The sequence below is a fragment of the Gouania willdenowi genome, chromosome 10 (genome assembly GCF_900634775.1).
Source record: "Gouania willdenowi chromosome 10, fGouWil2.1, whole genome shotgun sequence".
In the NCBI taxonomy this organism is placed as follows: Eukaryota; Metazoa; Chordata; class Actinopteri; order Blenniiformes; family Gobiesocidae; genus Gouania; species Gouania willdenowi.
In genome coordinates, this window is record NC_041053.1 from 27984062 (window position 1) to 28008601 (window position 24540).

The window sequence follows — 24540 nt, forward strand, 5'->3', positions numbered from 1 at the left end:
AATCACAAAAAGTATTAAAGTGAACTTCTAAAAGACTCGTTTTTACATTGTTTTTAGTGATACACTCTGTAGCTCCCTTCTTTCTCCTTTCTTCATGCTGCAAATTTGTTGCTTTGACTACAAAACAGTAAAAGTTGTGAGGGGTTTAATGTTTTACTTTTTTTTTTTTCCCTACATCACCGATTTCTCTTTACCTTTCTCTCGCTTCTTCCGTGTCCTATCCAGATGATCTTTTAGCATGATCCGAACTTGTCTCTCATTAACCAGGTCTCTAATGAAGGCATGTCTCAGCAAGACATCAGTTAGGGGTCGATGTAAATGGTTCTTAATTAAACAGCTATCCACAAACGACAAGAACCGCTTTGACCTACAAAGAAAAAAACAACAACAACAAAACAAAACATTAAGGCAGAGTTGTGCATTCATTCATAAATTCATCAGATTTCATTCCATTAAGAAGCTTTTAATGCAACAATATGACCTTAAAAAAAAAAATCATAACAAGCACTCTGCTGAAAAAAAAACCAATAAGAAGCATGAGCGCTTGTAATTTGGCAAACATTAATACAAGCCAAGTTGTTGATGTCATTCCATGACATCATGGCATAAAAGACACGAACGAAAAGCAGGTTCTATTATGCATCATTTGGAGGTGCAACAGCATTTCATTTTACAACTTTTTTTTTTTGTTTAGTCAAAGCTTTAGCTTGCTAGAATAAATCTATAAATACCTTAGCAGAATGCATTCATAGAGGGGCAATTTCACACACATGCGACCCACTTTAACAGCCTTTTTACAAACATTACTTCCCTTTTTATGTGCACATCAGTTGACAAAACGTTCTATTCAAATATATTTCTAAAATATTCATCCCCTTTGAAATAAAAAATATCCATATTAACCAAATTCTATTATTAACAGATTCAATACAATATATGAGTCACTTGTCAAATAAATATTGAAACTAAAATATGCCACTTTATATGTGCCATTAAAGGGAGTAAAATAAGCACTTCAATATCAATGCACTCTGTAGCAAGACCAAAAATATTCAGATATGGGAAGCAACTCACCTGAGGATTGCAACTGAAACTTTTCTTAGGCCTCTATAAAAAGAAAATCCTGCCTATTATAGTGGAAAGATGCTTTAGGTTTAGCAACACTTATACATAAAGGTGTGTCTCTGAAGTCATTAAAAATGAAAGGACTGCATGTAATGCCTGAAAGTAAGCTGGAGGTAAAGGGACAGTGAAGGGCTGCATCCAGATGACTGACAATATATGTTATATACAGTATATACAGTATATAGTCTCATGATATGAACACACATTACAATTTACTAAAGGTCAACCACAAGTTCAAGTCCCAAAGTTTCCCTTTTGAACAAAAGACTTAGCCTATGCAAAAGAAAGGGATGACACATAAATGTGAATTAATCATGCCACTTCACCACTCCCTGTTTCCTCTCAAAGTCCAAACAGATGCAGGACACTGTCATTGAATTTATGACGATTCCAGCCCTTTGTGAGTACTGGAGCCAAGCGGAAACAGAAGATGATTGATTAACAAAATATTATCTCCTAATAAACCATTCTGTGACTAATCTAAATCAGAGGAGTGGCCAAAGCATGGGCAAAGCTTATTCAGGGAAATCATCCAGTAATAGACTTATTTCTGCTTGTAAGCCACAACAGTTTTGCCATTGTTGATTAAAAGTGTATAATCTTACTAACCCTAAAGCAATCTTCCAATAATATTCTACAAATAAAGTGCAATAGGAATGAATTTGCTGAAAGCATAATTAGCAACATGATTTATTATCCACTATTGGTTTTGCCATCCAATAATACCTGAGCTGGGGTCAGACGGCATGTTAGTTAAAACCTACTGAAAATGTGTTGCTGCAGGAATTTTTCCCATTTTTCCCATATTTATCTTTAACAGTTTATTTCTGACAATAAATTCCAGCGACAATCTTTCTTTGACCCTTTGACACATGAAAGTCTTCACTTCAGAAGAGACAACCACATACTGAACTCGACTGGACGCTGTGTGTGAGTGATTGTAGTCTTACCATTTCTTTGATTTAAGCTTCGGTGGAGGATTCCGTGGGATGAGAAACAATGCTCTCATTGGATGCATGTCACACAACGCTATAGGAGGAGACCCAGAGCAGAAAAGACAGACAGACAGACAGACAGACAGACAGACAGACAGACAGGGAGAGAGAAAGAAAGAAGGGGAAAAGCAGAGGGGGTCGAGAACAGCAATGTAGGTGAATAAATAAACATAAATAACCTAAAAAACAATCCATGCAGTGTTACAGGGAGAATGATTTAATTTTTTCTACTTACGAGGCGCTCCTTCAGCCATCTCTAAAGCTGTGATGCCTAAAGACCACAGGTCGCTCTGTAAACAGAAAGAACAGAGACAAGTTACAGATTCAGCAAACAGATAAATATCCTGTAAAAGATGCATAGCGAGAGAGTAAAAGTCTTATTAAATCAAACAACTTCTTTTAAAATTTCAGTAAAATTTCTAGATACTTGATTTAAAGAAGGTCATGTTTTATATTTGGTAGAAATTAAATTGTAGGCACATGCTGAGATTTTATTTGCAGATTTCCTACCATCTATTATTTTTATACCATTAAAGTCACAGACAGGAAAAGTAAAAAAAAAAATAAGCCAAAGTCTATTGAGCAAATAGCTGTCGTTCATAAGAAAAAATAAGTTCTTACGAACAGAAAGGTACATATAATGCTTTCTTCCATCTTATACAAAGTGAAACTGTGTGTATCAGATATTAGAAAGACAAGATACACACTAACACTATACACAGTACATGGAAAGTACCCTGTAGTCATATGTGGCTTCAGGGTTTTCGTCACATGCTATGACTTCTGGAGCCATCCAATAGGGAGTACCGATGAAAGTGTTCCTGCGACCAATCGTCTTATCCAGTTGTGCTGACACTCCAAAGTCAACTGTAGACAATAAAAGAGGGAAAGCTTTACAAATATGACACTTTAGTAGAGATGTAAAGATTAATCGTCAGGCAGTTAAAAATCGATTAAAAGGTGTCATGGTTCACATCGATACACAAAATTGAATCGCAGTACTTAAAAATAAATAAATAACAAAACAGCAAAGGGCGCTATCTATTTAGAATTTGAAATTCAGGACGCACCACTGTGTTTTAAATTAGAAGTGTGGAAGCATTTTGGCTTGCCCAAGGCAAAATGAAAGAGGTGAGAAACATGTAAAATCCAAGGTAAGAGGGGCACAAAGAGGAAAGGGAGAAACAAGCAGTGATGTGCAGTCAGGGTAGGCAAGGTTGGCAGTGCCTACCCAAGGGTGAATTGATATTTTGATTATTTGTTTTAATTATAATATAATTATAAATTATTTATTTTTCCATTTCCAATAGCCTACAGTACCTATAAGTTTGAAAGTGTCCGCATTTTGTGCGTTTCATAGCCCATATTACTAAACAGCACTATTTCCTGGAACGGCTGCCGTCTCACTCCACTGTAAGGCAAGAGGAGGCCACACCCCCTCTCAAAAGCACATGGCTGCTCTGCCTCTGGCCCCATAGGGTGTTTTTATGTGTTTGCGCATGCGCAGTCAGTTCCCCGAGATGAAAACCATTTACGTAAAAAAGGTATCAACTGATCTCCTGCCGCGTGTCTCTGACACTAGGGTGAAGAGAGGGGCTGAGCTGTCAACTGATCACCACCTGGTGGTGAGCTGGATTCACTGGCAGGGGAGGAAGCCGGTCAGACCTGGCAGGCCCAAACGTGTTGTGAGGGTCTGTTGGGAACGTCTGGTGGATCCCTCTGTCAGTGGGGTCTTTAACTCCCAACTCCGGATGAGCTTCTCCCAGATCCCGAGGGAGGTGGGAGACATTGTCCATTGTCAATGCAGCCGTTCGCAGCTGTGGCTGCAAAGTCTCTGGTGCCTGTCGTGGCGGCAATCCCCGAACCCGGTGGTGGCGTCTGGAAGTAAGGGATGCTGTCAAGCTGAAGAAGGAGACCTACCTGGCCTTTTTGGCTGGTAGGACTCCGGAGGCAGCCGAGAGGTTCCGGCAGGCCAAGCGTGCTGCAGCCCGCACAATCGCTGAGGCAAAAACTTGGGTCTGGGAGGAGTTCGGAGAAGCCATGGACGCCTCCCTCGGGAGGTGTTTCAGGCATGTCCTACTGGGAAGAGGCCTCGTGGAAGGCCCAGGACACGCTGGAGGGACTATGTCTCTGAGCTGGCCTGGTGTCGCCTCGGGGTCCCCCCAGAATGGCTGGAGGAGGTGTGCGTGGATCGGGAGGTCTGGGCATCTCTGCTGAGACTGCTGCCTCCGCGACCCGGCCCCGGATAAAAGCGGAAGAAAATGGATGGATGGATGGATGGATTTATTTTTATTTTATTTATTTTAAATTACATTGTTTTGCATAGTTTATCAAGGGATTCCTTTGACAATTAAATTTAAAAGAAAACAGTACAGTATTTTTTATTTCAGTCATCATTTGTCTACAGTCTCATTTTGTAAAATAAATCGTGAGAGAATCGCATCGTGAACCCAGTATCGCGAATCGAATTGTATCGGGAGTTGAGTGAATCGTTACATCCCTAGTACTTTTGGGATTCATGGACGTGACTGTGTGACTCTTCTGAAACCCTGCCTGCAGGTATGTGCACAACACGTGTTGGGGTTAAACCACAGTGCTCGTGTCAGTGGGACATACCCAGTTTGACTTCAGCATTCTCAGTAAGCAAAACGTTTTGTCCCTTGATATCTCTGTGGATCACATGATGGGAGTGAAGATGGGAAAGACCCTGTAAGACAAATACACACACAGAGAAACACACACACAGTCAGATGACCACCACCACAATAAACACCCTGTTGTAGCAGTTTGATTTGTTACATTTGTCATCCTTTATTCGTTTTGTACTGCCTTCTGGCGTCACTATTGTTTTCGGGGCCGAGGAAGTTAACTACCAGTTATTAATATGTGACACAGTTTTAGACTTTGTGCATTTGTGTGTACGAGTGCTTTAACTGCTTCTTCTTCAAAGAAGGTCAAATAAACAAGAGGAAGTGAGTCTCATTTTGGCCAATGACCTCATCATGCTGTTGGTGTGTGTTTTGTATGCTTCAGTTGAAACAATAGCGAGACAGCACCGCTGACAGCAGCAGCAGCGAAAGCATGGGCCACAGTCCAGAGCCCTTTGTCCTTCTTCTAACTATAGATTCCTGGTACTGATAAAAGCAGCATCAAAGACAGAAAACGGGTTGATTTAAGTTTAAAAACAGCTTGTGTGAGGAGTTTGTAACAACAGCAGCAAAACGTATTGCTAAAGGCCATTATAAACATACTGAGTCTTTCTCATGGCCTTGTGATCTCTCAGTGATAATCAGAACATTTTACAAACTCGTCTATAAGAATATCAATTGAAAATAGATTTGTTTTTTAAGTCAGAAAGAAAAAGAGATAAACATTCGGATTACCTTACAAGTGTTTTTCCGACTATAAACAGAAAGTTGCCTAGATTTGAGTTGAACTCCGCAGCTGCTTTCTTTAAGAATACAATAAAGCCTGAACATAAATGACTGAGGTTAAACTGCACCTGTGAGAGGTCGGCATGTATCAAGCCTATCAAAGCAGAAGGTAACTTAAATGGTTTAGGTTTGATCTTCTACATCACATACAGTATAAGTAAGTATACAGATATACTGAGTGTCAGCACAAGGGGGCACAGGAAACTAAACACGAGACTCAGACACAAGACAAAAGAAACATTGAAAGTATGGGAAAATGTACTCATTCCACAAATGCATGTTCACTAACACAGATTTGTTGTTAAGAAAAAGAAAGGCATTAGGCTGGGATACTCTGTAAAAAAAAAATAGTTGTGTCAAAGGATATGCAAGTTATTGCTTGTGCATCTGAAGACATTGTTAACATGTTTTTTTAATTACTATTCCCTTATTTTATTGCATTATTATGCCTCAGGAATAAATGTTAGTATCATATTTAAATAGAATGTCGATGAGTGGTTATAACGATTTTAGTATTCCTTTTGTAGGCCACGACACTCCTGACTTTGACTGGTGTCGATGTAATAAAAACATATCTAATGTAGGCAAAGCACACATTAATAGAGATTCAACAGAAATGACAAACTAATTGATTTCAATATACCAGTTAGAAAAAACTAAACAATAAAGTGGGTAGACTAGGGCCTTACCCTCAGCACCTCTCTGCAAATGTAGGCAATCCAGTCTTCTTTTAAACAGTTTCCTTTAGTCTTTTTCACTAAGTCTGTGACTGAGCCGGCTCCACAGTACTCCATCACTAACTACAGAGAAGAAAAGAGAAGCCATTGATGGTAATGAAACAATAATTGATTTTAGTGTCTTGTGGTTGTTTTTATCTTTAAAAGGAGACATTTATCCAAAAAGAAACTGTGTCATTTAAAGCTAGCTAGTTTACAAACCCAGAGCTGATGGTCCTGTCCTGCAGGGCCCTTCCTAATAAAAGCACCATAATAAGTAGCAATGTTTCTGTGGTGGGAATAACTTTTCAACATGTTAATCTCCAGCTTTATCTCTTCTTCCTCCTCCTGAAATCATAAAAAAGAGAAACAAGGAATCAAATTACAAAAAGAAATCAATATCAATATTCTAAATATCAACATAGATGGTGATGAATGGCACGCACAGAGCTGCATTGATTCCCACCTCAGAGAAAGGATCAGGTAATGTTAGGGCCTCTTGAAAAGCAAAATATTAAAAAGTGTATTTTTTCCCCCACATGCATTCATAACTATGTGCAAAGTGTAGAGCCCAAAATTAGGCTCGTAAAAAACAAAGGTCAATATCACAAACTGTGAGGAACATCAACAAAAAATGGCAAAAACATAAATGGTACACTCATGTGGAACGCAAGTTCTCGGAGGGATCGTGATGCTTTAGAAAATGTTCTGCTGTAAATACTCGTGCTTGGTTATTACTGTGAGTACCACCTACTGTTGCACACTATGTATGTTTTATGGAAACAATATCACACAGCAGTATATGTAATGTAAAAATGTCATGGCCTCCCATAAGTATCATGAAGAAAGCAGATCATGAAATACATTAATAATCCATGTAATCACATAAATTCAGCCTAAAGTGCAACACAGAGTAATGATACACTATCTTAAAAGTAAATATTAGGTTACAGTACATACCATACATCCAGCATTAATACACAAAAAGAGTTACATTTATTAAATAATCAGTGGAAGAAGAGAGTAAAAGGCTGTTTGAGTAAATGTGAAACCCTCCTACCTCTGTGACCTCCATGACTTTGATCGCAGCCAGTTGACCTGTCTTGACATGACGACCCTGTTGGCGATAAAAAGAAAAATAACGATTTAGGATTCCAACGTGCTTGCAAAACAACGTCTTTTTAAAAATTTAATGACAACATACAACAGGTTAAAGAGTCACTTGAAAGATGCTGGAACGAATGAAAATGTTGTTGTTGTTTCATTAAAGACATAATCAGAAAGAAAAGGACATGATGCATAGAGAGAGAATAAAAGAGATCAACTGAAAAGACATAAAGCAAGAGAGCAGAGGTGAGAAGAGGAAAATGTAAACATTGTCATTAGTCACATAGGGCAACCGTGGCTCAGGTGGTAGTGGGTCGTCTTCTGATCGAGAGGTTGGGGGTTCGATCCCAGTACCTGACTATGTGTCGAAGTGTCCTTGGGCAAGACACTGAACCCTAAGTTGCTCCCAGTGGTCGACTAGCGCCTTGCATGGCAGTCTGTCCCACTGGTGTGTGAATGTGAGAGTGATTGGGTGAATGAGCTGATATGTAAAGCGCTTTGAGACTGCTTCAGTGTGGTGATAAAGCGCTATATAAATCAAGTCCATTTAGTCCATTTTACCATTTACATAAAAATGATAAGATATTACAGTAGCTTGTCTAATTAATAAGATGTGAATGGTATCCAGAGTGTTAGTGAGAATCAAAGAGAGCAAAGGTCATGACCAGGCCTAGACAATATATTTAAAGTCAAGATGCATCAATATTTCTATTTTGGCAATATAGAAAATTAGAATATCATCTATAATGATATATTTTTCTTTATTGTATTGCTTATTTTGTATTAAAATACTAATTTTAGGAGTTGCTGCTTTTCATACTTAGATTGATTACTGAGTGTGTCCAAACCCAGACCTTTCCCTAAACAAGCCACACTACAGAACTCACTCACACATGCTATCCCTTAGAGGAGTAAAAGCCAAAAGTGACACATATTGTGCAGCTGTTTATTAATAAATGTGCCTGTGTGTCATTTTGCATCTGCAAATTTATTTATTTTTTCTGATGAGACTTTATTGAGTTAAAAGTATAGAGAATTACTGTCTATCGTATATCGCCATTTTGAGAAAAAAAAAAATATCGCCCAGCCCTAGTTGGATGACTCATGACACAAACAACTTTGTTCAGTCAGTCAGAGAGAAAAAATAGCAAAAGAAGAACTTACAACTGAGATATGTACGGCAAATCTAAAAAAAAATCGTAATTTTCTAACGCAAAATGGGTCCCAGGGACAATTTGTACAGGGGGATGGGAGTAGGATGTGGCAACGTGTATGACTAAATCATCCGTTTCCACAAAACCAACACGTTGTCTCTCTATATGTGTACGATTTATTAATTGTCAATGAACTGAACAACACTATCAATACATTTATTTATTTTTAATTTAAGTTTGTGTTGGGAAGAAACATGACAGCATAGCCTGAAGCGTTTTCATGGTTTTAGTTTGGTTAAGTTGCCTAGCAGTGTTTCAGTTCAACTGGTGACCATGTTAAAAGTTTACTGTCTTTGAGTTCAGCGACAAACAGTCAGCAAGATAACCATTAAGGCTGCATCTCAAGCACTCTTCGCTGTTTAAAAGTAACAAAGAGAGCCTTGTTAAGGTCAATGGAACAAAAATGACGTTATTGTGAAGCAGAAGTCATAAAATGTTGGATTATTCTACTACTAGCAAACCCTGCAGGACTAAAAAATAAAAAAAGGATTATTATTATTTTAGCATTACTGTACCTTCAATACATTTGCAGCAGTTGCCTTCATGTTAATCAGAATAAATTGTCCAAATGCCTCTTGATCTATATTCGATGTAAAACCATCATTTGATTAAAGATGAGAAACTGTTAAAGATCAGATTCCTGCTTTTCACACTGGACTTGACATTGTCTCATTGACTCTGTGGTCCTGAGGTTTTGTGGCTGTCGTGCAGCCACTAGTTTGACAGTGATCGCTAAGGAAACAGACGTCCCTGTCCCTTTTCACTCATTGGCGTCACCTCACTGCTGCTATTGATAACTGAGCTGTCAGCTGAGGCCCTTATTAGCACCGTGCAACCCCTGATGGGTAGCGCACGTACGCGCACACACACACACACACACACACAGCCTTGTTAGATGAGTGAACATGACCATCGCTGTCGGAGAAAAGGTTACAGCAACATATTCATACAGAGCTTATTAGAAACAAGTAGGACGTTTGTAGCACAAAGCGCTCTGGGACACGTCAGAGAGATCGACTCTGGCCTTTCACTTTCTATCTCGTACTATCTTTATGAAAACATGTCTCTCTGTCATCGTTCCACATTTCTGCTCCCTGCACACAGTCCTTTATTGATATTGTCCACTTTGTTCACCACAGACCAAGCTCACCTGAGTGAATGCATGGAGGTTGTTTATGTAATAATAATAAACACAAGGAGTGACAAAACTTTGCTTTGGTTCCATGCAGACTTCCAGAGCAAAGCCATTTGACATTAACCCTCCTATTATCCTTGGGGTCAATTTGACCCCATTCAATATTTATCATTAAAAAAATAATTTTTTGTTTCATATTTCATGATTTTTTCCTATTTTGATGGGTACAATTTAAGTAAAAATGATCATGTATATATTTTTTCTAATGCGCTGCACAAATTGGTGTTCCTCTGGGGTCAATTTGACTCCAAGCTGTTTTAGATGTGCAAAACGTATCCGTCTGTGTGTGACTAATATGTGAACTTACATCCCCACACCTGGAGGTGATGAGATGCTACTTCTCAGTTGATACATGACATGGGGGGTAGGGGACCCCAACAGTAAAATGTGGTACTATTTGAGGACAATGGAAGGGTTATAGGATTAGACTGAATAGTTTGAGTTGCATCTATGGGTTTATCTACCACAGGTTATTTTAAGGTGTGAAAAAAAATCATCACAAATATATTTTTTTAACACTTTACTTGTTGTATACATAAGGCTGACATTACGCTGTCGTTATTATGAGATAACAGCACTCATTCGCATGAATAAGGTGACTTGTAGGTAAGACTTGTTCCTTACCCTTTGTTCCCTTAACCCCTAACCCTAACCTTACCTAACCCCACTAGATCCCTCCACCTAACCTAACCCTTATGTATAAAACTATAAATTAATATATATATATAGTGTAATACGTAGTATGTGGACTTTTTAGTAGTGCACGTAACATTAAGAATCCACTGTCATTAAGCTCTCCAACAAAATTAAGACAGGGAGTATTCCAGTATTTCTATTTTAGATTTTTATTTGGAATAATACAAGATATCTTAATACAGAAAAGGGACTACACTAATTTGTTAGAGCTCTAATGCTGGAAATAGTCTGACTTGAGTTAAGTTTGATCAAGATTTCAGTCATACTCTCACTGTTTCAAATAGATAATTAGCTCTAAACCCCACGGGGGTCTGTTTTCCTTCTTATCTGACCAGTTTTCATCGGTCTGTCACCCCCTTCCTTCCTCCCCCCCCTGCCTGTCGCTGCCTTTCACCTCTGCTTTCCTTCCTTTGCTTCACTTTCCTCCCTCTGCATCCTCACGTTTTTCCCTTTGTTTCTTTTAAAACCTCCAAAAGTTAAAAACCCAACACATTCACACGTCCCTCTGTCATCTCTTCCCTTTGTAGCCACTGACACGGCCACATTTGGTTCAAATACACACAAATTGTAATTTAGTACTAGATAGAAAAAAAATCACAGCAACTAGCAAAAAATTTAAAGCATATTTGTGCTTTTTGTCATCGATATTGGATATCGGTCCAATATTAGCCTGGAAACACATCGGATTAAAATTTCTGGATTTTCCATTTTTTTTTCTTTTATTTATTTATATTTATTTTTTTCAATTCATTTTTTTTATTTTATTCATTTGTAGAATACTGTAGATATTATGTTAAAGGTCAAAAAAATGATGTAACCAATTGGTTAATAATAATTGGGTCAGTTTTTCTCATACCTACTGTTGCTGACTATTGTTCTCTGTTTGAGTAACATCACTTGATCAATCCTTTTCTAACATTCCACACTACAAAATAAGTAATAATTATTTTTTTATTAAAGAAAAGAGAGAATTTTTTTCATTTTTTTTAATTAAAAAAGTATGTATGATTCATGCTGATATCAGATCGTATCAATATTGGTATCAGCCGATAAGCAAGGCTGCAATATCGGTATCATATCGTAAATGAAAAGGTTGTATCAGGACATCCCAACTTTTTTTATTAAAAGTGTCATTTCACAATAATAAACTCTTAGTTTTGCTGTGTGGCCAAAAAGAGTCATGAGTTATAATGGTGGGAAAGCTTTTGTGTCATTGCCGCAAAGGCGATGATGAGTGGATGGCAGAAAGGGACGTAAAGCCACTGAAAACATTAAAGATTTGAGGAAGTGTAAGTGATTCATCTCTGAAACTTGATGTTGCAGCTGTTCCAATAGCATGTTGCAGATGTTTGCAGAAAACGAGTGGTGTGGACGTTGTTGCTGAGATGTGTATCAGATACGAGGAAGACATTCTTTAAAAGCAGCAAAAGTTCACGTATTCTTTCACGCATCACAGCGCCACACACACGCACATGCGCACACGCACACACACACACACACATTCACACAGGGCGTTTCTCACTTAACTTCCCCTCACTCTGCTGTGTTTGTTTGTAAATGAATGAAACATGCACTCAATGTATTGGAAATATGCAGCATAAGCACAATGTACAATGCACCTACTTGACTGGTGTGATAGCTCTGCACTTATAGTATGACCAATAAACTAAATTAAAATAATAATATATATATATATATATATACTGTATATAACCATTTCACCTGCAGTACACTGTTTGATTGACTCTCAGATCTTTAAGGGCACTGCTCAGAAATCCTCCCTCTGAAAACTGTGAATGCAGAAGATTTGATGGTGTAATCTATAGAAACTGAAGAAGAAATGGAATTGAAAGTGAAGGGTGTTGCTGCTCTGACTTCAAGCCTGCAAATTGTGTTGCCATGTGATCCAGTTCCTGAAAGTATTTTGAATAGACATATTTTCATGTTGCTGCTTCACACTTCAAAGCAAATCAGCACTACACTGAATCAGGTGATGGGTAACTGGCAGACTATTTTTACCCTAACCCTAACCACAAAATGAATCTATGAAAACATGAAATTACTTTAAAAACACACAGGATGTTGTAAAAAAAACAACACAAAAATACACAAAAAAACTTAAAAGACAACTAAAATATCAAATATAATCAAAACTACTTGAAAAACACATCAGGATGACAACTAAATATGAAACAAATAGAAAACAGCAAAAATACACAAAATGATAACAAAAATAACTCAAAAGACAACTAAAATAATAAAAATGACTCCAAAAACACATAAGATGATTACAAAACTACACCAAACAACAAACAAAATAAACAAAGCAACAAAAAACACAAAATGAGAACATAAATACACAAAATAACAAATTATGCAAAATTGCAGCAGAAATATGCAAAAATTAGTAAAAAAAAAACCCCAAAAAACGCAAAACAACAAACAAAATGAGAATTTTGAGGATTTCCTCTTATCGCGCAAACTTCCAGGATTTATGCTGTGTGTGGTGTATTGCAAGGCTGGTTAACTTCTTACTGGGGTAAATCACAATAGGATTAATGGCTAACATGGTTGGGACCAGGTTACAGTAAGTGCTAAGATAAGATCTGAGCCAGTATAAAGCAAAACCTCCTGACTAATCAGTTCTCTTGGAAAATGACCTGCTGAAGAATAGGTGGGTCATTCTGTGGACACGTTGCAGCGTGGATGTGATCTGACAGCTGACAGGAGAGAGAGAATATTTAGGCATTGATACAATGACATCCTATAGAAAAGATATAGATTTTCATCTGATAGACTGACCAACATTAGTCAGCTGATAAAGGCAAGGCAAATTTATTTGTATAGCGCATTTCATACTCAAGGCAACTCAATATGCTTAACATGATAAAACATTCAATTGTTTAAAATCAATAAGAACATTTAAAATCATCAGTAAAATCAATTAAAATCATCAGTAAAATCATCAACAAACACATGACATCAACAACATGACCAAAAATCTCTCTCTCAATTATATGCAGTAGAGAAAAAAAGTGCCTTTAACTTTGATTTAAAAATGTTCACACGTGATACTGACTTCAGCTCTGCTGGCAGTTTGTTCCACTTCTTTGCAGCACAACAACTAAAAGCAGCATCACCATGTTTACTGAACTCTGGGCTCCACTATCTGACCTGTGTCCATAGATCTGAGAGACCTGCTGGGTTCATACCTGACTAACATGTCACTGATGTATTCTGGACCAAACCCATTCACAGATTTATACACCAGCAGCAGAACTTTAAAGTCTATTCTGAGGCTGACTGGGAGACTTTAAAACTGGACTAATGTGCTCTGACCTCTTTGTTCTGGTTAAGACCGGAGTTGCAGCGTTCTGAACCAGCTGTAGCTGTTTGATGCTCTTTTGGGGGGATTCCTGTCAGAAGACCATTACATTAAAGTGTTAAGCGTTCTCCGACTGATACAGTCATTCATTCATGCATTCTGTGGCAAGGTCCGTGCCTTAATGAAGTGAAACTTATCAGTTTCTGTTTGATTGCATTATCTCACAAATTTAAGCAATCAATGCTCTGCCTGCATTCCTTCCCGCTTTTCCTGCAGCAACAGTGTTGTTTTTGGTCTGAATTATGAATTTTAATTCTTCATATTTTAAAAAATATTGTTCCTTAATTGCTCTGCACGGTTTATCCTTTGTTTGTGATTGGTCAGACGCTGCAATCTTTACCGGTTACAAGTGAGGCGCACATAGCCAGGCTGAAATCACCTGGCTTTAGTGAACGTGTTTATATCCTGCTTCGTAGTACAGCTGCTCTGTGACGGAGAATGTTTAGTTTGGTGAAGCCCGCCAATGGAGAGATATCTCTGATATACTTATCCAGCTTCATAGTACAGGCCCAAAATGACACCAAAAATACACTAAAAGAACAATAAAAACACAAAGCCTTGGTTCTTTCCTGTATTAATGCTGACATGAATGTTGATACTGTGGCTGACAATCACACACTGATAAAAGTTGCCCATCCCTCTACTAAATTAATATTTATCGCTTGTGACTGCTCGTACACATCATAGATTTATTAATACTTCATACTACGTGTATCAGTTGAAAATAATCCTAAGTGGTTGTGAAGCTTAGTTTTTAAAGTCCTGCTTCAGATGGAAATAGTTTGTCCCCCAAAGGTAATGGAACTCCTCCTAGGAGCTAAAAACCTTCATCTGAACTGCATGTGCAGTGTTTCGGTGCTTGTTTCTCCCTGCTAACATTTTCTCATCTCTGCCAAGAACTACCCGAGGGATCATTCCGCTGTGCTGAACGTCACAAACTGGTTTGTTATAACATCGCGAAAAAGAACAAATAAACTGTTATTCGACTCTTCAGAAATAGGTCACATTTTTTTGTTTAACCAATCCTCCCCAACTCCTATTCAAGCATCGTTCGAATACAACAGCAATGACTCAGTGTTTTCTCTACTCATGCAAAAACTGCTGCCATTGTATAAACGGTGACTGTTAAACATTTCTCCGATGATTCCACGAGCCCTTGAGATATCGTGCGAGGCAAAAGCAAGTGCACTGAAGAATCTTTGAGGAGATGCTGGCTTCTCAGTTCCTCTGGCACCTTCAATGAATTGAACTGATTGTTTGCAGCCCTTTCACCCTCTCATCTCTTCATGGAATCTATCTATCTTGGGAAACTGCTGTCTGCTGACCAGGAAAATTTTCCACTGGATTTGAATGAAAATGGTTAAAGGGCCTCCTGTGGATAACCACAAATATAACAGTTTTTTAACATCTAAGCAGGCATCTGAAGTACCATACAATTTGGTAGTTGAATAAAAAGAAATGGAAACACCCCAACATCATGTAGAAGATGAGTCACATGGTTCAAACCAACTCCAGATTTACTCTCTGTTTAGAGCTACGCACATGGGATTTGTGCGTAGCCAAACTACCAGTACTTGGTATTTTCTGAAAACTATTGGCCACAACACACTGCAGTACACACATCCTGACACAAATCTACACAAATAGAGACATCTTGTTTTCTTTTATTCTTGTTCCCTGTTCTTATTTTATCTCAATATGTTTTGCTTTGATCATAGTCATAGTGTTTTTTTGTTGTGTTTTTTGGTTTTTCTATTATACCAACATTTTTATTCTTTTTTCCTATTGACACCATTGTGTTAATGACGTGTAATTTTTCTCCCAGCAAAGTGTCTGCAACTTTCTCAGAGGATGTCACACATCATTTTACTTTAGCTGGCGCCTTTATCATAGAAACTCTTTGATTTCCATATCTTTTATCATCTTATATGAAACTTTTGTTCAGAGACAATTAAGTAAATACGTTGCCTGGTTTCCTGTTCATCTTGTATTACTTCTCCCTTGAAATGAAGGAATTGATAAAGGTGACTACAGCAGTGGCATTTTCTTGGACTTATCCATCGCATTTGATACCATTAATACAAAAATCCTGATAAAAAAAAAAAATGGAACACATGGAATTAGAGGCCTAGCATTAGATTTCTTTTGCAGTTATCTGTTAGGGAAACAACAATATGTTTTTGTCAATGGTGAATGACCAATCCATATCAATCCATCAATCATGGGGTTCCTCAGGGTTCCATTTTAGGACCACTTCTCTTCACACTTCTGTATATAAATGACTGTTAATTCCTCACCCGTATTGCAAAAAGTACTATTTGCACTTCTCACCATATACAAAACATTGTTTGAGCCTCATCTGAAATACAGAAACATTATATGATGTAGTACATTTCCAACTTATCATTACTTACAACCCTACAAATGCTCCAAAACAAACATGCCTTATCTGAGTTTAATACTCCTACAAGAATATTCTCCCACCGCTATAATCTTCTGAGGAAAACAACTACCTCCAGAAAGCTTGTGTCATGTACCAAACTGTCCTTGAACTAAACTATAAACTATAAACTACGTCCATCCTGTGCACACATATACCATCAAGAATAAAAACCAAATTACTGGCGGAAAATGCAGATTAAAATGTACCATGCAACTTTAGTATTGTGTGCAGTGGACCACAGATTTGGAATGAGCTCATTGAGGAAGTAAAACTGTCACAAAAGCTAAAAAAGCAATTTCTATCAAGTTATGTTTAACTCACTAATTATATCCAAACTCTCACGTGAATACTGCTTATATTTTGTTCCATCTATTTCGCTCGCCTAATGTCATTGTATAATGATTGTACAGACAAATCTGCTGCAAGCATGATTCTTGGATTATGTATTGTGTGTTTTGTTTGTATGATGTTGAGACTATGAGGATATCTGGCCAATATCCTGTCTGTTAAGTGTAGGCACCCGGGCCCCTATCATAAGCTTTCAATAGCTTCTATTGGGGCCACCATTTCTCACAAATAAAGTATTTTACTATTTCAGTAGCACTGTGTACTGCACTTTGTGTAAAATACACTCTACTTTCTGCATGATTATCTGTAACTGTGTCAAACAAACTGTAAAAATGCTGCAACATATAAATAAACATGGGAAAAGCCCAGTGCTTTGTCAGCACATGCACATGTGCGCATGCATACGTACGTGTATGTATACATAGCACTAGTTATTAGACCTGGTCCCTGTCCAAACATCCTATGAGGAAAGTCCCTAACTAACTCCGTTAAAAACAAATGTACAGAAGTCATATATATATATATATAGTCCGATAGATCAGTTGGTGTGTGTTGGCCTAATGTTTGTCTGTTTGTGGGTCATTCTCTTCCTCTCTGTTACTGACAAGATGTTTTGTGTGTCCCGACTTTGGTCTACAGTTCCTAAATCAAGGACATTCAAACTGTGTGTGCATGTTTTCAGGCAGACCAACTCAATCTCAATGTAAAATAAACAGATTGGGAGTGTCTGGATTATGCAGCCTGTGTGCTTGTGTATTTGTGTGTTTTTGTACTGCTGGGTAAGATCACAAAATCTAACACACCATTTCCCCAAACAGTTCGGTAGATGTACATGTCAAAGACTGCGCATTTAATATTATAAGTTGAAGTATTAATAACGCATAAAATAAGTGTAGTAATAAGAACAAACACTGAAGGTGTTTGAATTGTGAATCACCAGTGCTTTATATATTCTGTTGTAAAACAGCAAAGATTTCTTCACACTTTTTCCTCATTTCCTTTTCATGGCCAGTAAATTGTCAAAGTGTAAGGGTAAACGTGAAAAGCCCACATCCATTACTGTCCCGCACATCTCTTACAATATTTCCTCTTGCGAAATATCAAATCGTAACACATTAATCCTCTGTCAGGCACTTATAGAAACTAGAACACTTCCCAAAACACAATTTCAATCTAATTTATTAAACCTATTTTGCATGGTTTTAGCAAGAGAGTTGTCCTTTTTTATTGGCATCATTTGTTTAATTAACTAATCAACCACATGTGAGAATGCTGAGATTTTTTTTTTTTTTTTAAATCGACAAATCTAAGCACCACATCTATTTATACATAAATGAATAGACTGACAAAGCTCTGACTTGAAGTTCATATTCATCTAACTGGATATTATTTTTAAATATACACCACACAAGCTAAATTATTCTACATGATTATCAGGTGTCCGTCTCTTGCTATTTGCATATAGATAAGTTATATGTATCCATGCACAACTAAGCTAAATGAAATAGGGTCCAAAAGGTGCCTACTCCCACAAAGATAAAAGATTGAACCAAAATGAGTTGCTTTGAACAAATCATTTTTTACATTTGCTGGGTGTATACCAGTAATTACTTTCCACGGAAGTCTAATAACAGTGTTAAAATCTGTTTTTCCTACATCTTGTTGGCACACAGCACGTCAAGTGGAGCCCATGTTTAAATGTGTCATTTCTGTTATAGCAAATAATAATAATAAGTGGCTAAAATTATATATATATACAGTTTAGAATGATTTTTTATCCCTTCTTAGAATATGCACATGTGCTTTGGTGGAATTGTAATAAAAATGTCATGTTTTTTATAATGTCAAAAAACAAATAAAAATCTTTTAAAAACATTACATTCTCTCATGATGTATTGCATGTAAATTGAAGGCATTTTGTGAGACCTCAGCATCACACCATGTTACATGTTGTATCAGTCTATTACAGGAAGTGCCATGTTTAATGCTCAAAACTGGCACAAAGTGAGAAGGTGTAAGGAAATTATGGCTGAGCTAAAAACATGTGCACAGAGCACAGGTGACTACATGAGCCTTTTACAGAAAGACTAAAAAACCTCCTGTGGCCACACACACCACGTATACACAAAGAGATATTGCAACAAGGAAGTGAACTCCGCCCAGGGCCTTTTAAAGATGCTGCATATTTGTGAGTGTGTGTAAGAGCGGCAGGGGGACAATTCAGTCAGCAAAACAGGTAATAAAACTAACTGGAAGATGATGCTGCAGATTTGAGCACAAATATCAAAATGTATGACTTTACAATCAGGTTCAAAGGTCTTACGGACAGTGATATCATTTCTAACGTTAGTAGACAATGAGGCTGTACTCAGATTCTCCATTTCAATATTTAATTAAAGGTTTCTTTCTACTAATATAAGACATTACCAGACAGGAGGATTACAACAGGACCTAGTGATGCTTGGCCTTAAATTTGATGCAGCTTATCGTCAGTTCCTGATTGGTCTTGGGCAGTGACGTGCAGTCAGGGTAGGCAAGGTAGGCAGTGCCTACCCAAGGGTGAATTGATATTTTGATTATTTGTTTTAATTATAATATAATTATGAATTATTTATTTTTCAACTTCCGATAGCCTACAATGCCTATAAGTTTGAAAGTATCGGCATTTTGTGCTTTTCATAGCCCAAATCGCTAAACATCGCTATTTCCTAACCGCTGTAAGGCAGGAGGAGGCCACACCCCTTCTCAAAAGCACGTTGCTGCTCTGCCTCCATAGCGTGTTTTTATGTGTTTGCGCATGCGCAGTCAGTTCCCCAAGATGATAACCATTTACGTGCTATGTTAAATGCTATACGTAAGTTCACAGTGCATTAGTCAATTGATATCATGTGACCGCTGCTGCTACGTTCTCTATCTCGTGGGCGGGATAACACTACAGACAGGATGACAGCATTAGAGATGATAAAGAAACTTTTGTTGAGGAAAAATGACAGCTTTTAAAAGATGGGAGACCAACACCTGAGTTACCAGACCTTCAGCAAAGGTAAGGTCAGAAAATGTTTCGTACTTTCTACAGTGAATGGTACAAAATAAAGGATTGACTTTGTGGATGCTCCTCACTGAGGCTGTTCTGAGTTGTTGTTGTTGTCATATTCTCCGTGTTTCTGTGTTGCCAACACAAACAACGGATGCGCTGCCGTGTCATGAGATACATCTTGTTGGGAGAGTATGGAGGCTATTTTAAATAATTGTTTATGTTTCTTTAATGGTGTTTTATGATTTCTTTAGATGGTTGAATGCTTGTTCATGTGGATCTTGTTAGGTTTTTTCTTTCTTATTATGAATTTTATATTTATTTATAAGATAAGCGCATTGAGATGACTTTGTTGTAAATTGCGCTCTACAAATAAAGTTGAATTTATATGAATTGAATTGAATTAACACTTGCCAGCAGAAACATATGAAATTGTCATTGGTGTTGACATTGGTGGTCTAGATTTGGAACGTCCTGCCTACACTACCCTCGTGATCACCGCACATCACTGGTCTAGGGCTATTTCCTCTTGAGTATGAGTAATGCATACTTACTGGTAATCATGTCAGCTGATTTGTCATTGCAGAGCATTCCTATTCTACAATGTTGTGATGCTTTCTCTCAGAATTTGAACCGTTGTCAATCTGTAATGTTAGCCTTTGTTTCATGAGGTCTAGAGCATTGATTCTTAACCTTTTCAGCCCATGACCTCCCTCCCCAAAAAAAAGATGCCATTGACCAGGGACCCCCAATGTACCTGAAGGTGGTTGAACACAGACATTCGGAGACAGGGCCATCTATAAGGGGGAATAAAGGGGAGAGCTTTTTGGGGCCCATCCATAAAGTCAGCAAAATGATGGTCCATTGTTCTATGAATCTGTGATAACCACATTTATTTATTTATCTGAATAACATCCACTGGTAACCAGGAAGCTTAGTATTATATGCTCCATAGTATATAGTCATCTTAAAGATGCAAATCCTTGTTTTAATCAGAAATAAAATGGGTTAAAAGTGACCAAAACTAATGGAAAATGTGGTAAAATGGGATTTTAAAAACCACAAACATTGCAAATCAGAGTAGCCAAGAATGGACAGAAAAAGTGGTAAAAAAAGGGTTCAAAGTGTGAATAATGGCTCAAAAGTGGCAGAGATGAGGTGAGTGGGAGTTTGGAAATGTCATTAAAAAAGTAGGAACAATTAGTTTGAATTGGCAAATAATGGGCATGGCAAATCGTGAATGTGGTTAAATTGGCAAAAACAAACATGAAATATGGTGAAAAGAGGTTAAAAGTGACAATAATGGCTCAACATACAGTATGTGAAATTAGGTGGGAAAAGTGGTGGAAATGATTTGCAACTTTTATGATCTGACTAACGTAAATATTCATGATGTGGTAACTTAACTTTTCCCACTAAAATAGTATCATTTTAAAGTTTTCTTCAGTTCTAATTGAACAGAGAATACACTTACCTTATACACTTGGCCGTAGGTTCCATTCCCAACCACTTCAACCAGTTCAAAGATACCTGCTGGGTCCTATAGAAAGAAGATTACATGAGTACGCTACATACAATTTTGTTTTTTTTTTTAATATTGTTGAACACATTAGCATTGGTTTAGGACCTTAGGTTAAACAGTTTTTTTCATCTCTTGTTTAAGACTCTCGACTTCAGGCTTTACACGTCACAAAAATGCATTTGACACAAGTGTTATGATGAATAAGCAACAAACAGAGAATTTGACCAAATTAAAAATGATATTCATAAAATTTTGCATGGATAACAATACGCTGCATGGTGTTGCATGGAGACTATTAATGGAAGGACTATGAATAATTAATAGACACATTTTTATTGTAAAGAAAGACCCAGCCAAAGAGGATATAGAACCTCTTGGAACATAATTAATAATAAATAATAAATAAATCCATTACAAAAAAAAAAAAAAAAAAGTGGGAAAGCTTTGAAAACAATGTTGCTGGACATACCTTTTATAAAATAAAATATCCTTTATAACACCTGGGAGTTTGTGGGACCTTTTTTAAAAATACGAATTTTCAGCCAAATAAATAACAATAAGGAGCCAAATTAAAAAAATCTTTAATGTTCTTTGGCTTCAATTTTGGTATTGTTCTCTATGGATATAAAGTATTTTCTAGTCTTGTTCTTTACCTTTATTTACCTTGAGTCTGTATTTGGTTTTATAGGTGATGTTGAATCACCGTGACCTAAAAAAATCGTGAGGTGCCTAAAGATTCCCACCCCTAACACAGGCTATTGACTGATATATCAGATACCAGATTTTAACCCCCTTTATCAGCATCGGCTTTAAAAATTCCATGAACCACATGGCACTTTGCTCACAGTGTTAATTTTGTCGCCTAAAAATTTGGCATAGATTTTGGTCTAATACATTTTTCTAAGTGACAAGAACTAAATTATGGAAAAAAAAAAAAAAAAAAAAAATATATATATATATATATATATATATATATATATATATATATATATAATACGCATTGATTTCATCAAATCTATTTGTGTATTTGAAAACAATAATACCATCCATCCTTAAAAGGTTGAACAATGGTAAATGAATGCTGTAGGTAATTTATAGTTGACTAAAACTAGACTATCACTGAAACAGTCCCGATGACTAAATTTGGACTAAAACTACATTATATATATATATATATATATATATATATATATATATATATATATATATATATATATATATATATATATATATATATATATTGTTTGGTTGTTTTCACTTTGTTAGCTTCATTGAAACATGTCATACACTTCCCACCAGCAGCACATAGTATATACTATACACCCCGTAAACACTGCAGCCTATAAACATGACACAAAAGCTAAGGCTTCATAAAAAAGACAGAAAAAGACGTGTTCATGATGACACAGTCAGTCTGTGCTCAGTGAGCTTAGTGAAAAGTAACGGTCGATTCCAGCAACACCCTCCACATCCTGCACTGTTTACTCACACTTTACATGAAAAAAAAAGACACAAACGCAGCAGTTTCTGAACTTACTCTTAAAGCGCCCAGGTCTATACTGTCCAGACTCCGTGTGGTGTTTTCCTTCGACATTGTTCTCACATACTATGTCAGCCGTTTGCTCACTTTGACCAAAAATCTCACAAACTAACGGGATTTTCTCCCAACGGGGCCATTCTGAAGTTCACTCTCAGACCACCGAAACACATAGATTACACATCCGCTACAGCCCTCCACAATAAAGTCCTCTTCCGAAAACATTTAACATTTCATATCGCCTAATTACGTATCTTTAAAAAAAATTAAATAAATAAATAAATAAAATAACAATAATAATAATAATAATAATAATAATAATAATAATAATAAAAATAATAATAAAAATATAATAAAAAATACTTACAATAATATATTTAATACTAATTTATCAATAATTACTTCCCCCCCCCCCCCCCCCCCCCCCCCGCCCCGGGACTCATTAAAATAATTCTGATTCATTGATAGACAAATTCATCAATGATTAAATGATACAACTCAGAATTTTACTGTGAAGCCAACAGTTGGCTGCTTCCTGTTGCATTTAAGTCGTCCTTCAGTGTTTTTTAGATAAAATTGTAGAAAAGGAAACAGTAAAGCAAGTAGTAAGAAATATATTTGACATCTAGGACGGTTTAAAAGTTAGACCACAGATAGTTATTACTGAAGGAGAAATACATATTTTTACTGAACAATTTGTATCCAGGCGCAACAAAGCTGCAAAAATAAATCAGCACGCAGTGCCTAACAATAATGTAATAACAGAAGATGCATAATAAACAAGTGGGGGTTGTAATATAAAACAGTACAAATAAAATGATAGTCAGCATTCCCGAGAGAGTCAGTGATTCACAGTCAGTGACTCTCTATCACCCTCTGTCTGTGTCACTGTCTGTGTCAATGTGTACGCTAAATGAAGTGTGTATGTGTGTGTGTGTGTGTGTTTGTGAGAGAGAGAGAGAGAGAGAGAGAGAGAGAGAGATCATAGCAAAGAATGGTCTCTCTGTGGCATCACAAAGTGGCCTTGTTCACAGCAGTCAGCTGCTCCCTCACACACACACACACACACACACACACACACACACACACACACACACACACACACACACACACACACACACACACACACACACACACACACACACACACACACACGATCGTTTGTAAATTAGTCTCCAAAGTAAAGTTCAAGATTTACAGACTTATACTGCCTTTACACTCCTGTGTCAAACTAAAGGCCCGGGGGCCAAATTAGTCAGGAGCATCCAATTCAGCCCACAGGAGAAAGTTTAAAAAATATATATACATATATTCAATTGTTAAAATTCTAAATAATTCATTTGTAGAGATCTCGAGATATTAAAAGTTTCATTGAATTTTCTTTGAGCACATGACGACAGTCGTTTTTAAAATTTCAAACTGTGGGAAACTCCCACAAGATTGCCCTAACAATGACATCAAAATTGGTTGAAAAAAAATCAAGAAACTTAAAAGTGAAGTTCCAGGTACTAGTTATAATTGTTTATTTTTGGCTTGGAATTTGTAGGTGCCTTACATAGTGTTTATCATATTTACAAGTGGAACTGTAAACTAGAAAAAATGACCACTGTGTTGTGTCCCTGCACTGCACTGCTATGTATGTTTGTGTTGCTCTGAATGTTGACAATATAAAATGTCTTTTAAATGTCTTGCCTATTTTGCATATCTAAGCATCTTCCCGATGCACATAACACATGTTTCATGTTTGATGAAGGGAGTTGTGCTCACATTGGACATTTGCATTGCAGTC

The 24540-nt window shown here is 37.0% G+C and overlaps 1 protein-coding gene across 12 annotated transcripts in view; it reads right to left on the reverse strand.

Annotated features, from left to right (window-relative positions):
• LOC114470866 (mitogen-activated protein kinase kinase kinase kinase 4) overlaps positions 1–22909 on the reverse strand; it is a 49526-nt gene extending 26617 nt beyond the window's left edge. For 11 of the 12 annotated variants that reach the window (XM_028459216.1, XM_028459218.1, XM_028459215.1 and 8 more), the window contains exons 1-10: positions 22752–22909; positions 21167–21232; positions 7331–7387; positions 6493–6618; positions 6244–6354; positions 4737–4827; positions 2857–2987; positions 2356–2410; positions 2076–2154; positions 195–367 (exon numbers count right to left, since the gene is read on the reverse strand). In XM_028459216.1, coding sequence (XP_028315017.1) covers positions 195–367; positions 2076–2154; positions 2356–2410; positions 2857–2987; positions 4737–4827; positions 6244–6354; positions 6493–6618; positions 7331–7387; positions 21167–21232; positions 22752–22808 — 946 coding nt within the window. In that variant the 5' untranslated portion in view covers positions 22809–22909. Of the gene's footprint in view, positions 1–194; positions 368–1074; positions 1108–2075; positions 2155–2355; positions 2411–2856; positions 2988–4736; positions 4828–6243; positions 6355–6492; positions 6619–7330; positions 7388–21166; positions 21233–22751 lie in introns of those variants that run through there. The other variant, XM_028459225.1, reaches the window with a different exon arrangement.
• Positions 22910–24540: the final 1631 nt, after the last annotated feature.